The 14,664-nt window shown below is 40.6% G+C and overlaps 2 protein-coding genes across 4 annotated transcripts in view; one reads left to right on the top strand and one right to left on the bottom strand.

Annotated features, from left to right (window-relative positions):
- LOC137261098 (mediator of RNA polymerase II transcription subunit 18-like) overlaps positions 1-14,664 on the top strand; it is a 189,801-nt gene that overhangs the window by 35,534 nt on the left and 139,603 nt on the right. The window lies entirely within an intron of this gene.
- LOC137261320 (CD82 antigen-like) overlaps positions 1-14,664 on the bottom strand; it is a 37,540-nt gene that overhangs the window by 7,356 nt on the left and 15,520 nt on the right. For all 3 annotated transcript variants that reach the window (XM_067799055.1, XM_067799054.1, XM_067799056.1), the window contains exons 2-6: positions 4,807-4,893; positions 4,196-4,405; positions 3,694-3,768; positions 2,912-3,016; positions 458-523 (exon numbers count right to left, since the gene is read on the bottom strand). In XM_067799055.1, the coding sequence (XP_067655156.1) occupies positions 458-523; positions 2,912-3,016; positions 3,694-3,768; positions 4,196-4,405; positions 4,807-4,875 (525 nt within the window). In that variant the 5' untranslated portion in view covers positions 4,876-4,893. The remainder of the gene's footprint in view (positions 1-457; positions 524-2,911; positions 3,017-3,693; positions 3,769-4,195; positions 4,406-4,806; positions 4,894-14,664) is intronic.

Genomic DNA, 14,664 nt, shown 5'->3' with positions numbered 1-14,664 from the left:
AGGGGTCAGTTAGTCCTACCTTTACGAAAGTGACAAATCTATTAGTCTATCATCAGTATAATTAAGTGCTTTTAGCAAACAAATACCATAAATTAACTCTGTACATCAAAACAAGCTCTCTACAGCGAAACAAGCTCCTTACGGCAATTCATATTACACAAAATATAAATAAAACACATGGTCCTGAAACCTCTATACCCAACGGGATTGGAAATCTGATATTTCATGATACGTCTTGGAAAAAGTTGTTTCAGAAACCATCATGTAATATTCTTCAATTATCACGCTTCACACAGAGGGGTGACAAACCGCTGGTGGAAGAGCACCAGCACACATTCAGGTGCAACTCAGCACAGCCAGGTGAGATGACTCAAACTAGTCAAATGCTGTCCCATCAGCTGTTTGTCACCCCCCACAAAAGAAATTTGTAAAGATGGTCATCCAACACAATACCTACTTTAGTGGCAGTGCTCCATTTGCTGTTGTTATAATCTGATGCCCCTGATCCACCACAACATTTGAGCTGCAACAAAGAACACAGAATTGAAGACAGCTAATGTGTCATCAACATTTCAATGTTGCTCTCAGCATTCTGGATACACTGACTTTATTCCACCTCATTATGATAGTGAGCGAGTGTGTTTTGTTCAATGCCACCTTTAGCAATATGCAGCCATATCACCAGGGCTTCACTCATTGCACTCACGTAGGAAATCAAACCCGGGTCTTTGGCATGACGAGCGAACACTTTAGCCATTTGGCCATCCCAGCACCTCCAGGGTAACAACAAATGTTTTGGGAAGATGTAACTGGGGATTGAACCACCAGTGTTTGATCTCTATTGGCAAATGTTCTATCCACGACATCATGTAGGCAAGATTAGCTGTTCAAATGAACAACTGCAATTCAACACCAGAAAACAGTAGTGGTTGAATACATGACAGCAAAACTGCAGCAATATCCTGGGTACATCTTTTGTACAGTTGAAACAACTCTTTGTCTTTTCTGTTCAACTCTGATTGAAACATTAGATATAACTGTACATGTACACTAAAAAAGAACTCTTTATCCATGCAACTACTGCTTGCTCAGGCACTGGTATTAGTTTCCTTCGATCATTGGATGTCAATATCTGCATCACATCATATTATCAATCTCAATTCCTGGGGAGTATACAACTCTTGCTGCCACTAGGCACACCAGGTTTATTTTGGCTCTCTCATCCTAACAAGGTGTCCAGTTCACGGCTGGGTGGACTGGGACACACAGTCACAGTACTTTGTTTCCTGCACATTGCTGTACCCGCAAATAGGAGTTTGCACATATTCATATGGCCACCATCTGGTCATATACCAAGAGGTGTGTGGGTTTTTTAAGTGCACACTCCCTTTTTGAAGTTGATATCAGTTTAATTCAAACACATGTAAATATCATAATGATTGTTGGAAAGACCTCTAATTGACACATTTGATTATCAGTACTTAAAGGTGAATTTCAGACAATTACAAGTCAAAATGATGACAGGTGGCGCGATAGTGTGATCGGAAAGTCAGTAACGTGTATGGCCTCTTTGACTGTTGACAACAGCATTGCAACGTTTGTACATGGAGTGAATAATAAAGCTGACCACAGACTCGGTGATATGCCTGAGAGAGTTCAGCTGCAGTCAGCTGCCTTGGTCACACATGATTGAGCCTCCCCTGAATCTCGTCCCTCAGGTGTACTATCGGGTTTAAGTCTGGAGCAATGGCATGAGACTGAAGTGTTTGTGTGCAGTGTTGATGGAGAAAGTCTCTAGCTGCTCTGGCAGTATGGGTACGCACATCGCCCTGCTGAAAGACGTGGTTTCCATGATGGCTAAATGTGGAACAATGAAGGGTCTCAGTGCTGGTTCAATGTAGTGGACAGATGTTACCCAATTTCTTCTACCTTGAACAATATTCTGGAAATCCATAGGGTCTAGTTTGTGATTAAGAGCAATAGCAGCCCACATCATTATGCTCAGACCTCCCCCATGAGTCTCTTTCAAGGACACAATCATCTGCAAGACGCTCCTCATGTTGCTACTCTCACTGTGACATCAGTAGTGGGCCAGCTTTCAGAGGAGACTACAATTCGTCACTCCCGGTGACGCCAATTCCGATGATGTGTGGACACATGGAGACGAGCATGAAGCTGCTGAACAGTGAGAATGGTACACTGGTAAGGCCTGCAAAATCTGACGTTTCCTTGCCTCAAATGATTGGTTTCTGGTAATTGGCAATGGTTGTCCGTGCAGTTTCCATAGCCCTAGTGAAACAGTTTTGTAGGTGACAATCTGCTGATTTTGACTAACATCACAGGTGGTCTTCCACTGTGAGGATGATTGGTTGTACTTCTAGTGGCTTGGACTCGTTGCTGCCGGCAGTATATTTTTCAAACATGAACAGAAAAATGATTTGCAACATGTCTGGCCAGCATTCAGTTTTCCTAAAGCTTGGTCCCTCTGTTTCGTTTATAATCGTGGCATGTCGCTACTGCCGGACAGTGAATTAATTATTCCATGCATGTTCGGTGGCTCTTCTCATAGGGATGACACCTTGGGATGCATGTGCATAATCATTTTCATGAAATATGGACAAAGACCTTGTCCCATCATAACTCTAGTAACTGCGTTTTGACGACATGTTTTTTGTATCAACACAGAATCTGGAACAAAATTTTCTTGAACATTGGCTACAAGCCACGTCTAACAAATAAAGCTTGACAAAATGATTAAAATTAACATGAAACACACTGGTCAAACGTTTTGGTAAGGTGATGCTTCTTTTGCAATTAAGTATACATTTACAATGATTTGCAGAGATTACAGATCTATATCCATTCTCAATTACAGAACAAACGGACAAAGCATGCAGAATGACAGGCTTACCTCCTCTTGCACCTTGTCAATGGCATCTCCAACTGAAGACCTGTTGGCGAAATCATATTCTTCCTTGATCTTCCTCTTCAGTTCAGTTTCCAGTTTGCTTTCCAGCTACAAGATTGAGAGAGTGAGTGAGTTTAGTTTTTAGGGCAAAGCACTGGCAAACAGGACCTTTTCAAGGATAAAACAAACTAGTGGCTTTTTAAGTTAAAACATTAGAATGTTCAAATAATTGCATAGATAAAATACTAAGATGACAATAAGTGAATTTGTTAAGCAAACTGAATTTGAGTGCTGAAAATAATCAAATATGTACCAGACAATGTCAGTGATTAGCACTGAGAGGTGTCATGCTCACTGTCAGGGTATGGATTGAATTTCTAGCAGTTACAGGCAAGATACAGCTTAAATTATTCTACATCACAGGGTTCCACTAATACCAGCGTACGAAACCTCCCCAAAATTTGTACCAGGGCTGACATAAGCCCTGAAAATATTCCTTAACTGAATGAGACCAGGGAAATGGTATGTTTGATGTGATTTCCTTAAATGCACAACTTCAAAAAGCTGATAGCTTATTGGACTTATATCAAGTTCCCAAGTAAACTCATAGTGTCACGGAGGGTAAAGATGAGGATATCATTGTTCAAATGATAACCTGTCAACCTGAAACATCACTTTTTGCAACCCAACTAAAAACGGAACCTGTCTCGGCCATTCTGGTGGAAGGGTCTTTCAAGCACTGCGAATACATAAAACATCTTGGCAAATCTGTGATGCAAACTCACATCTCCTCTGTAGAGAGCCACAAGGATACCAGCAGCAAGTTCTCCAGCAAACACGACCACCAGGAAGAAGATGTACTGAAACAACAAACACATTGACGTCAGTTATATAACTCTCATGCAGGATGTCTTTAATCTTCTCAATAAACACATAGAATACAGGTAGAATTTTTAAAAAAAAGCTTTCCCTTTTTCCTCTGTCCAGGACATATAAAATAAGACAAGAAAACGAGATAGAACTAAAATGATTTGTCTGTGTATAACTTTCGTGTTCCTTCCCAATTAGAGACCATATATTATGTCAAGGGGGATGATGGGGATTTTAAGAGGGGGATGGGGGTGAGGTCAACAATTTTGTACACATACACAAGTAGGGACAGCAATTTTGCAGATAAGGCTATGAAAAAATTATGCCTAAAAATTTAGGAGTGAGTGAGTGATTGATGGAGGGTGATGTTACTTTGCACATTTTCTAGGTTTGTGTGTGTGTGTGTTTAGAACTTACAAAGCCAAGAAGACACTGGCTGTTCCTGATGGCCCCACAGCATCCACAAAATCCAACAGCGAAGACAAAAGCACCAAAGGCGATGAAGATATATGCTGCATATTTGAGAAGCTCGCCTTCCCCTTTGACTTGAATGACATCCAGATAGGACGAGATGTTCGGGTCAACAAGGAACCAAATGCCAATACCCAAGATGGCAGCTCCGGACAGCTGGAGACCAGAAAACAAAGCACCATATAGACATTGACATGGTTACAGATCTTAACTTCTATTGTGAAAGGATGAATCAGCAATTCATATTCTATTACTGGTTCTTCACATTACACTCAGTTGTGTGAAAGAGATGTGCAAATAATTAAATCTGGACAAGACAAACTGGACGGCAAAATCATACTAATGATACTTGTCCTGACAAATTACAGTCATATATATGCATATAATCTTCTGAACAATTTCACCCCATTAGCATGACCTATTATGGCTAGACCTGATATTTCCAATGATAGAAAATGAAAATCAAGGAAGTAAACCATTTCAAATTCACATGCTATAATGAAGCCTTGAAATGATTCACATCTTTAAAACCTTACAATCAATAGCAATTGACTTACCCAGAAGATGAAATTAAAGACAATGAGTAGCACTCTGGCACAGCCAGCTAGACAGTCTCCGCAGCCCATGATTCAATACTCTGTAACCTGAAACAACAGTGAGCCTTGTTATTGAGTGAATGGCATATACAGCTATCATGCAAGACTCCTTACCCCTGTCTGTGATACACTAACACTGCTGCAGCAGTAAAGTAATTCAGGCCTAAAGTGATTATGTTACAACTGCAAAGTGTACCTGTTCTTTCCTAATCCTATTATTGATTACTGATGATTATTAGTTAAATTACCACATAATACCTACAACACGCCTCTGAAGCCATGGGTTCCATTTCACAAAGCTTGAGTCGTAAGCCTCAGATCTTGTAATTTTCTCATAGAATTCGTACCTCCTATTCTGAATGCTTCATGAAAAGTTACAAGATCTCGGGTTGATGTGAGTTTTGTGAAAGGGTTGGGAAACGTGAGACCTGAGGAAAATCCTGATTTGATTGATTTAGGCCATTATATTGTAGAAAGGGTTCCGGGACTAAGACAGACTGCACTATAAATTCAGTCATTCTTATTGCCTATGTCAAAACCTTTAACAGTTTCATACGTTTAATGCTTTTCATGCTTGACATCTGACATTTTATTGAGGAGTGAAGTTCAGAATGCTACCAGTTGTATACTTCATTTGGAGGGAAAAATATGTCTTCAACATTCCTTATCTCATCTATTTTTCACAAAACAGAAAAAAGGTCCCATCTTCCTCATCATTTTTTCAGTAAAACGTGCCCTATGTAATTATTAACATGCTCATGATGATCAATGAAGTGTAGACATAGTAATCCAGACTTCACTTGTGACAGTTGTTAATAACGTAAGTTTCAATTACTGCATATGACGTGATACTGTTAGCTTTGGTCATGTCTTACACAAGGATAAATTGGTAGAAACCAGTTCAAACCTAAATATCAATCATACCTTGCAGCTGTCAGAAGCATTCATATAAGGAAGATCCACAAAACCCTCACCATGTTAGAAATGGTAAACTTTGAACTATCAATGCAGAATCAGGTCACAACTTGTCTCCCTGGTTTAAGTCAGTATTACTATAGTTTATTATCCTCAAAGAAGAAAATATGCAGCCTTGAATTTGGTGGCGCTAGGGTTATTCATCATTGCTAACATTGATGAGAGCATCAGGAAAGCTGATGTAATCACAAGGGCCAAGCCTGGAATAAACATTTTTGTATGTGCATACTCAATAACCATAATACTCAGCTGCAGTATTATCGAGAATACTTTGACATCTCAGAATATTGATTGACTTCTGGAGCAGGCAACTTGTGTCATAACATGGTTTAGTTTAACTGGTGCATATTACGCAAGATAAAGTAATGACTACATAAACAAAGGAGTATTTGTCATGGTTTGTTGTTCCAAGTCACAGTCAGTAGTATTCTAAAATTTAGGTACAGTCGAACCCCGTTTATCAGGACGTTGTGGTTTCAATCAAAAATCGTCCAGATAGCAAGACGTCTGGTTAACTGGATCAAACAAGCAACACTTGAAAATTAAGTGAAAGCAAAACGTTTTCATGTACATATATCAATAAATCAACAGTCTCTATTTTGCCAACTGCATATTCTTTTTTTAATTTTATATGCCCTAAAACATATGACATTGCATCGAACTTATGCTGTCTGCAGAAAGTAAACTTCCGGATGGGATCACATGACTTAGATCATGTGGCAGGCTATTTTTAACTTGCATCGCATTCGACAGTAGGGGTCGAATTATAAGTGTTATATACAGTACAATTACAGTGTGGTTTACCTTAATCCTAGATTCCTACTTGACATGTGTTTTCGATACTAATGAGATCTTCTCACACCCGCCAAATTCTAATGCATAACCCGAGTGACATGCGTCCCTAGTGTTTTGATGGCTAATTAATCACTTCACATCAAATGCCTTCAGATAGATTAAGAATGAAATCACATAGTTGTGAGGTAAACGGTACTGACGTGACATACACACATGCACGTTGCACAGATCTCTCCGTCCGGATAACTGGATCATTTTCAAGGGAAACCAATGGGAATGGTTTGAAAATTCGCTGTCCGGGTCCAGAAGCATGGCGTCCAGTTAAGCGAGTACAATTAAGGAACATAAGTTTCATTTCACATAAAAATTGTATGGAAGGCGGGGTTTCCAGACGTGTGTGGTCTGCGTAAACAGGGGTTGGACTGTATAGAACAGGCAAACAAGTGACAGACATGTGAGCATCTGACAGCTTTGTTGGGACACGATGACTTGAATCAAGCAAGTCAGTGAACCCAACCATCTGACATTATCACATTTTACACAAGTATAGATTGGAGGGAGACCTAATCTTACCTGAATATCAAGCATATCTTGCATAATCATAATGCTATGTTTTCCATACAGTGAACTTCCGGGAACTGAAGGACACTAATATGGAAGCTAGATTTGAGGTACACTATCCTGCTCAAAGTCTGCTTACAATTACCATCATATGGCATCTATCAAAATAGCCAAGGACAATATTGCTTGAAGATGTGTTTGATGACAAGTCTGTTGTCATGTGCCATACAATACCAATGACAAAATTAATATCGCCATTAATCTGTCAGATCACTAGTGAAAATGGAAGCAACTGAATAATACAAAAAGATCACGAAAATTAATCGATCACACTGTCCAAATAGACATTTCTCAATAACTCATTTGTGATCCATGGGATAGAATCAGAGTCTGGCACCACTGCTGCATGTTCACAGTAACCTAGATGGTTGCAAAGGCATGACAGAATGTGTTATCAACCATGAGGATGAAAAATCAAAATTGCATCAGCATATGGTCTTACACACAAGCAGAATGTCATCCCTTGAGGACACATCAGCAGTTATTGTGTCCCAGTGAAAAACATAAAAATCGGTTATTCAAGCTCTACTTGCCCTGTCACAAATCATTATTGAATCCCTTGATACCAGTCACGTTCTGCTTAGTAAGAATGTTTTCAGATATGTTAAATATTTCTCCTTGTGCTTAAAACACTCAGACACAACATTCAGTGAAGCCTAGACAGTATCCTAAGTCAAGTTGGCTGGCAGCAGCAAAGTATGTCTTGCTGCAGTCAGGAGAAAAATGGCTTTCTGCGGAGTGTTTAAATAAAGTCGCCCCCACTATGTAGCTGGATAGTTGATCCAAACAGGTGGTATTGATTCCATGTCCTACTCATTATTCCACATCCAGCTCATCACCTTTTGGCTGACCCCAAGGACATTTTGAAAAATACCTTGTGTTGACCAACTTTCAAGCATTTCTGCCTGATTCTTTGGTTGTGATACAACACCTTTCACACTGAGGGAGCAGAAGAGCAATCAGTTGTTGCAATCGTCAAACAAATGTTGTGTTCAATGACACCAGAGTGAACATAACATATATCTAAGCTAGGCTTTTAAGCACCTCATCATGTCCAGACAGCACGAGTCTGTACATTCCCAACCTTGGAGGTCGCAGAAACTGAAACTACAGGGGATATTGAATCAATGCATAATGCAATACGTATGAAACAATATTTATTGGATGATCTTTCATTAAAATTATATCACTGAACTGAACCCTTAGACACGTAAGGAACATTATTTCAAGCCACACTGGAACATGAATTGTGGTGTACTGCATATGCTATAGGTACTTTCTGTGATATGAGCTTTATCTACTGACACTGACATATATACAGGATACAAGAGAACTAAACTGTACGATCTTTCAACAAGAACATAAAGGGCAAGTAAAACAAAAGGTATTTTGCTAATGTATAACTGTCAATAAAGCTGATTTGTCAATGTCAAATTTGAACAGCCATTCACACACAATTTGGTTGCTTGGTCAAACAGGTGACTACTTTCATATGGTTTCCTTTTCATTATAAGTATCTTTGGTAAACATGTAAACTTAATCACTCTGCCAGGGTTTAACTTTGACTTACACTAAGCTACAGTGACAGTCCAAGCGACCTCCACCAATAAATTTTACAGGTATTGTAAAGTATTGAAATGGTGTAGTGTAGTGTACAGTCAGATAATTACTTCAGAACCTGGAATGAATCAGTTGTCATACGGAGAGTGGTAGGTATTTATGTGTGTCTCCTTGGATGTAGCATTTTTGCTTTTCTACATCTTTTGTCTACATTTGTGCTTCACATAAAATGGCAAAATCCCTGCACCACTCAGACTATTTGAATGATATCACATGATACATATAATAATGTTTAGTGAGCCTGAAAATATGTTTTATGTTTGAAGTTCTTTATCACAGCAAAACCAAAAATATGGCCTTTTACATTCTACTGTCTTAAAGAATTTCTAAGTAAATGATCACTGTTCAAGGTAGATAGTGACAATGAAAAGTGCTTCTTTCTAACAGACATCTTATGATAAGTGCTGCTTACTAACATTACAGACCTATTATCACACTCCTCATTTGATTTTTCAAACACTGTAAAATATAATCAAATGTTCTTGATTTCCACTGGCATAATGAACAGACAATTTACAAGAGACTACCGTTACTTTCAGACTGTAAGACCTCTACTGTTTTGAGCATATAAACATGACAAATACACAACACTGTGAACACAATGAAATCAACACAACAATCAGCATGATGCGATAAAACTGTAGATCATTTCCTCAAACAACAACTTAATTATTCCATTTCAACTGCAATCAACGATCCATTTGAAAGCACAGTAACATTACAACAGTGGCTGATCTGGTATTGGAAGTCAACACAAGCAGTGCAACATGGAACAATATCGATATTAACACATCACTGGCGAGCGTCAATATCAGTCAGTCAGTCGCCTTGCTTGCTCAGCTGCTGTAGCTCTCATAAAAACCAACAGTAAATCTAGGGATCCACAAATAATCTCTGAACATGAGCACAAAACATTTTATTACATAATTTACGCGCATAAAGACTGATATTTGTTCATAAATCTGCAGCAGTAGGCAGTAAAAATTATGAACAAGGACATAAAAAAACCCTCCAACTTTGCAACTTATTAAGTTCCTCTCACAAGAAAAATGCGAAAAAGAAGCTCTAAATGTGTTTACAGTTGTAAAACAAAAGTCCCTTGCCTTCCAATTATTGTTCCATAAAACCTCAGTCCAACACAAGAAAGTTCTAAAGCAAAATGTCCCTTGCCCTAAGCCACAGGGGCTTGTAATGCTGAAAACTGTCATCAGGGTATGTACTGTCACTGACAGTAACAGGGCTTTAGCACTATATAAAAGGAAAGGGATATTACGAGGTCAACACACCTAGTTTGTTTCAGGGCAAATTTTCAATGCCCACTGTATGTATCCAATAAAACTTTAAATAAAAGTATGCAGAAATTTCAAGCCAACAGATTCACGTACAAACTGAGACTAACAGCACAAAAGTGATGCATTACTTTGGGGGCTTGGGTCTTCTGAAGCTCAAATGATGAGCTCACTGACTACAAATAAAACAGGTCCCAGCAAACGGGGACGACACAATCCTGTTTGCGATGAATAAATGTATGTAAACTCATTATGACAGTAAGGTGTAAATATCTTCAAAAGAATGGCAATTAGCGTGTTAACAGGTGCAATCAATTTGTGTTTTGGTGCACTCGTTTGTGTATACTGTGGAATAAACAAGAGCATATGTGAGCTACCACTACAAGTTCTGAGTTTGACTCATAATCAAGAAATCACAATTTTTCGAGCTTATGAAGATCCTAAGCCCCCAAAGTAATGCTTTGATTTTTGTGCTCTTACTCTCATTCTGCACATAAATCTGTTATGAAATTTGTGCATACTTTTAATGGGATACCTACAGTGGGCATGGTTAAATTCACCCTGAAACAAACTTGTCTGTTGACCCTGTTACATCTCTTTCCTTTTATCATGTTTATAAGTGTTAAGACCCCGATAGTGACAGTACATACCTTGATGGCAGTTTTTAGCATTACAAGCCAGTGTGCCTTTAGCATGCTTCTCAATTATTACAGTCTTTGGCTAAATCAAAAACATTTTATAACACTTTCAGTCCTGTCTATAATCAAAGCACTAATTATGTACAGTCAGAATGGTTCAACACATTACATTATTAACATGTCTGCCTGTAGGACACGGTGTAATGATGGTAATTAGTACAGTATAAATGATTGCATCTAGTATGTTTAAGAAGGATTGTACAACACTCCATCAAGTCTAGATCATGTCTAATGTCTGTGTGGACTCAGTGCAAACTGCAATACCCCAGTATCATTAATACCATGCATGAATAGAATCTTAACTGCTTTTCCTGGCAACACTGAATCCGAATCAATAAAACTCCCAGGGTTATAGCAGATGAAACACAAATGCATCCATTATGCAACAATCCAAAGTACAATGTAATCCAATCATGTGTACATCTCAATGGCACTTCCATGTCCAATATACCTTGACAAGATAATACTTCCATGGATTCCAATACCTCAGAATATTGACTTTGAAGGCCTCCCTGATTTGGGAGCAAAATGCAGTAAAATAATACAAGTCTGAACATGAAGAGAAGTATTCCAAACTACAGAAAGAGTTCTATCCTTGAAAAGATGAAAAGACGAACACGGAGCCAGCAGGGTCATTCAAGCTGGGTGAACATCTTTGTTGTGGCATCATTAGAAATGCGAGGGCTGAAGTTTCTCATGCACAGTGTTCATTTTAGAGTCTAGACATGTTCAGATGTGGGTCAATATCTCACCTGAATGCATAAATGTGGGTCAAACAGAACTTCTGATGCCAGTCAATCAATATTAAATGAACAAGTTTTGAGAGAACTTGGACCCTTAGCTGGTCCCAAGTCCCACCTCGCCAAGCAAAAAAACAGATTAAATTTTTTTTAAACAAAGGGTACAGCTGATTGGAGCATCTCACTCAGCTGAATGAAGGCTGCAAGCTTCCGGATGATCATCCCATCACTGCAAAATGAACTATCGATCAATGAAGGTGGATCTTTGTCAACTGTGAACAATCACAAACTATGTTGCATTTTTCATTTAAAGCTTCCAGACCACCATGTCACTGTTCAACAATAAAAGAGAGTTTTACACTGATGCAGTTATGTCAGAAAATAAGCCATACAAGAGCATGAAAAGGTGTATTGTCATTGTAAATCAATTGTCGTTACATCAACCAAACAATAAAAATCATGATACTTTCTGGTCAACCTTCCTTCTTTGCTTGGTGAAAGTATTTTGGGGACAGAAAGGAAAAGAATATGATGAATGATAAGCACAAGGTATTTTATTAAAATCTAAATATTTTAGATATTTAAATACTTACCTTACCATAGGTCTTATGCATATTACCTCAAGCTTCGCTAGAAGAGATCAGACAGTCGTTGATTCGCCATTCCCTAGATGGCTACCTCATGTAATCTACGAATGTAGTCACGGAAGTGACGTGATCTCCCCACTCGCGCAAGCGCGAACAATCCAAAAATCACTTTTACTGGCAACAGGAAGGTCCGAAGAGTCCAGAGTGGGGAGGAGCATCCAGCGTTGGGAGGGAGTCACCGCCCTATGGTAAGGTAAGTATTTAAATATCTAAAATATTTAGATTTTAATAAATTTTTAACTTACCTTACCATAGGTCTTATGCATATGGCTTCGACAGATGGATGGTGGTGTGGACTCCGGAGGACCATCCCTCAGCAACCAGTGCACATGCATTAGGAGAACCTGGGAGACCAATGCCAACAGTCACAGGACAAACCTGGAAGCAGGACAAAGAGTAACCCAAGGGAACTCCAAAGAAAAACCGACGCACCCTGAGGGTGAGGTTAATCTTAAGACCAACGGTAAGTAACAGTGTTATTACCTAATGGGCGGACGTCCGGGTAAGTTGCTGGGCAACCACCAACGGACTGAAAGACTGTAGTCCCTCCATGTCCTCAACTGCCAAGTCCCTCAGGTAGTGGGAAGCGAAGGCAGTAGACGACAACTTCCAAAAGCAGCCTTCCATAGTTTGTGGCATTGTGCAATTTCTATGGAGGGCCATGGTAGATGCCAACGCTCTAATCTCGTGTGGGCTGTCTGCCACCGGATGAGGTAGACGCTTGGCATCAAAAGCCGCCAGGATCGTAGATCGAAGCCATCAGGCGACTGTGTTCCTGTTCACCTCCCCTTGCAGATAGTCGAAAGCGGGATGAACAGTCTTTTAGGGGAACGTCTCTTAGAAGCCAACTTCCGGATGTAACATCTGAGGGCTCAAACGAGACACAGCAGCTCCCCCTCCATGTCCTCAACTGCCAAGTCCCTCAGGTAGTTGGAAGCGAAGGCAGTAGACGACGACTCCCAAAAGCAGCCTTCCATAGTTTGTGGCACTGTGCAATTTCTATGGAGGGCCATGGTAGATGCCAACGCTCTGATCTCGTGTGGGATGTTTGCCACTGGATGAGGTAGACGCTTGGCATCAAAAGCCGCTAGGATCGTAGATCGAAGCCATCAGGCGACTGTGTTCCTGTTCACCTCCCCTTTGCAGGTAGTCGAAAGCGGGATGAACAGTCTTTTAGGGGAACGTCTCTTAGAAGCCAACTTCCGGATGTAACATCTGAGGGCTCTAACGAGACACAGCAGCTCCTCTTCCAAGTCATGTTGTCCCAAGACTGCAGATGACAGAGGAATGGAGAACAGTCTGTCTGGCTGTCCAGGGAGCTGATTCTTGGCCACAAAATCTCACAGGAGACCCAAGTGGGCTGGTCCATGCCTCGACTGATCCAAGCGAACCTGCGTGACGTCCAGGGCATGAATTCCACTAGCTCTATCAGCAGTAGCGCTAACACTAGAATGAAGACCGTCCTTTTTTTTTGAGACAAATACACGAAGGAGGCTTCCTCTAAAGGCTTATACGGAGGTCCTCTAAGATGTTGTAGGACGATGTTGAGGTCCCAAACTAGAGGACGAAGCTTAACTTTCCGGTCCTCCAATTTGCAGGCCTTGAGTAGCGCAATAAAATCTGGTACCTTGGAAATCTGTTTATCTGCTTTAATCGAATAGAGTTCAAAGCCGACAGATAAGTCCCCAAGGTACTGCCTCTAAGATGCTTGCAGTTATGCAGGAACAGGAGGAAGTTCGTTAAATACTGTGGAGAAGCTGTCATAGGGTCTTGCGATCTTTGAGCGCAAAAACTCTCAAATGAGCGCCACTTGTCGTCATATAAGGACCTAGTGGACATTCGATGCGTACAAGCTAGGACGCTTGCCGCGCACGAGGAGTAGCCCTTAACTCTTATTGCCTTCTGCAGATGACCCAACTGTGAAGATGAAATCTCAGTGGGTCCGGATGCAGCTGCCAACTGTGCGGATGTCGAAGCAGACGTAACTAATCTGGGAGCTGGTACGACTCTCCGCTGGCGAGATGACGCAGGTCGGGGAACCATGGCCTGGCTGGCCACCAAGGTGCGACCAAAAGCAGTCGCAGGATCGTGTCGATCGCCCACGCCTGCAGGTCCATAAAGTGACTGAGTGGAAACCCTGTGCTCCAGGGTGATTAATTTCGCCACTTGAGATGAGTACCCCTTGGCCCTCAAGACTATCACAGATGGTCCAGGCGCAAAGATGAAACCGTGACGGATCCAGGTGCAGTGTCCAATTGTGAGGATGGTACAACAATTGGTCCCACTCTGGAAGCCGATATTTGAAACGTCTCTCGACACAACATATTCTCTGTTGGAGATAGACATAGGGGGCGAGATAAGGCGTCTGCCATGAAGATGCAGGCTCCTGGTGTGTGAGATGCTTTTATATGGAGGATCAGACTCGACCACGTCG

Source organism: Haliotis asinina, chromosome 14 (assembly GCF_037392515.1).
Source record: "Haliotis asinina isolate JCU_RB_2024 chromosome 14, JCU_Hal_asi_v2, whole genome shotgun sequence".
Taxonomy (NCBI): Eukaryota; Metazoa; Mollusca; class Gastropoda; order Lepetellida; family Haliotidae; genus Haliotis; species Haliotis asinina.
This window is presented reverse-complemented; position numbering and strand designations above follow the sequence as displayed.